Consider the following 2,390-nt stretch of genomic DNA (forward strand, 5'->3'; position numbering starts at 1 on the left):
CGTATGACGGACGACAAACGGAGATCGTCAGACGAACCAACAGACTGGGAAAGTCAGGCAGACGGAGTCCGTCAGACGGACCGACAGACGGGCACCGTCAGGCAGACGGCAACCGTCTGACGGACCGACAGACGGGAACCGTTAGACGGACCGACAGACGGGGACCGTCAGACGGACCGACAGACGGGCACCGTCAGGCAGACGGCAACCGTCTGACGGACCGACAGACGGGAACCGTTAGACGGACCGACAGACGGGGACCGTCAGACGGACCGACAGACGGGCACCGTCAGGCAGACGGCAACCGTCTGACGGACCGACAGACGGGAACCGTTAGACGGACCGACAGACGGGGACCGTCAGACGGACCGACAGACGGGCACCGTCAGGCAGACGGCAACCGTCTGACGGACCGACAGACGGGAACCGTTAGACGGACCGACAGACGGGGACCGTCAGACGGACCGACAGACGGGCACCGTCAGGCAGACGGCAACCGTCTGACGGACCGACAGACGGGAACCGTTAGACGGACCGACAGACGGGGACCGTCAGACGGACCGACAGACGGGCACCGTCAGGCAGACGGCAACCGTCTGACGGACCGACAGACGGGAACCGTTAGACGGACCGACAGACGGGGACCGTCAGACGGACCGACAGACGGGCACCGTCAGGCAGACGGCAACCGTCTGACGGACCGACAGACGGGAACCGTTAGACGGACCGACAGACGGGGACCGTCAGACGGACCGACAGACGGGCACAGTCAGACAGACAGACAGACGGGGACCGTCTGACACATGGCGACCGTATGACGGACCGACAGACGGGCACCGTCAAGCAGACAGCAACCGTCTGACGGACCGACAGACGGAGTCCGTCAGACGGACCGACAGACGGGCACCGTCAGGCAGACGGCGACCGTCAGACGGACCGACAGACGGGCACCGTCAGGCAGACGGCGACCGTCAGACGGACCGACAGACGGGCACCGTCAGGCAGACGGCGACCGTCAGACGGACCGACAGACGGGCACCGTCAGGCAGACGGCGACCGTCAGACGGACCGACAGACGGGCACCGTCAGGCAGACGGCGACCGTCAGACGGACCGACAGACGGGCACCGTCAGGCAGACGGCGACCGTCAGACGGACCGACAGACGGGCACCGTCAGGCAGACGGCGACCGTCAGACGGACCGACAGACGGGCACCGTCAGGCAGACGGCGACCGTCAGACGGACCGACAGACGGGCACCGTCAGGCAGACGGCGACCGTCAGACGGACCGACAGACGGGCACCGTCAGGCAGACGGCGACCGTCAGACGGACCGACAGACGGGCACCGTCAGGCAGACGGCGACCGTCAGACGGACCGACAGACGGGCACCGTCAGGCAGACGGCGACCGTCAGACGGACCGACAGACGGGCACCGTCAGGCAGACGGCGACCGTCAGACGGACCGACAGACGGGCACCGTCAGGCAGACGGCGACCGTCAGACGGACCGACAGACGGGCACCGTCAGGCAGACGGCGACCGTCAGACGGACCGACAGACGGGCACCGTCAGGCAGACGGCGACCGTCAGACGGACCGACAGACGGGCACCGTCAGGCAGACGGCGACCGTCAGACGGACCGACAGACGGGCACCGTCAGGCAGACGGCGACCGTCAGACGGACCGACAGACGGGCACCGTCAGGCAGACGGCGACCGTCAGACGGACCGACAGACGGGCACCGTCAGGCAGACGGCGACCGTCAGACGGACCGACAGACGGGCACCGTCAGGCAGACGGCGACCGTCAGACGGACCGACAGACGGGCACCGTCAGGCAGACGGCGACCGTCAGACGGACCGACAGACGGGCACCGTCAGGCAGACGGCGACCGTCAGACGGACCGACAGACGGGCACCGTCAGGCAGACGGCGACCGTCAGACGGACCGACAGACGGGCACCGTCAGGCAGACGGCGACCGTCAGACGGACCGACAGACGGGCACCGTCAGGCAGACGGCGACCGTCAGACGGACCGACAGACGGGGACCGTCAGACAGACGGGGACCGTCAGATAAACGGGGACCGTCAGGCGGACCGACAGACGGGGACCGTCAGGCAGACCGCGACCGTCTGACGGACCGACAGACGGGCACCGTCAGACGGACCGCCAGACGGGCTCCGTTAGGCAGACGGCAACCGTCTCACGGACCGACAGACGGGGAACGGCAGATAAACGGGGACCGTCTGACGGACCAACAGACGGGGACCGTTAGACGGACCGACAGACGGGCACAGTCAGACAGACAGACATACGGGGACCTTTTGACACATGGCGAACGTATGACGGACGACAAACGGAGACCGTTAGACGGACCGACAGATGGGC

General features: G+C 67.5%; 1 protein-coding gene across 1 annotated transcript in view; it reads left to right on the forward strand.

The window, feature by feature from the left end:
* The window catches only part of LOC108758983 (uncharacterized), a gene marked incomplete at its 3' end in the record, with an annotated part of 6,272 nt that extends 3,930 nt beyond the window's left edge, over positions 1-2,342 (forward strand). Inside the window, exons 2-4 of the mRNA XM_018504237.1 lie at positions 24-742; positions 830-2,013; positions 2,094-2,342. Coding sequence (XP_018359739.1) covers positions 24-742; positions 830-2,013; positions 2,094-2,342 — 2,152 coding nt within the window. The remainder of the gene's footprint in view (positions 1-23; positions 743-829; positions 2,014-2,093) is intronic.
* Positions 2,343-2,390: the final 48 nt, after the last annotated feature.

Source organism: Trachymyrmex cornetzi, unplaced genomic scaffold (assembly GCF_001594075.2).
Source record: "Trachymyrmex cornetzi isolate Tcor2-1 unplaced genomic scaffold, Tcor1.1 scaffold1638, whole genome shotgun sequence".
NCBI classification, from domain to species: domain Eukaryota; kingdom Metazoa; phylum Arthropoda; class Insecta; order Hymenoptera; family Formicidae; genus Trachymyrmex; species Trachymyrmex cornetzi.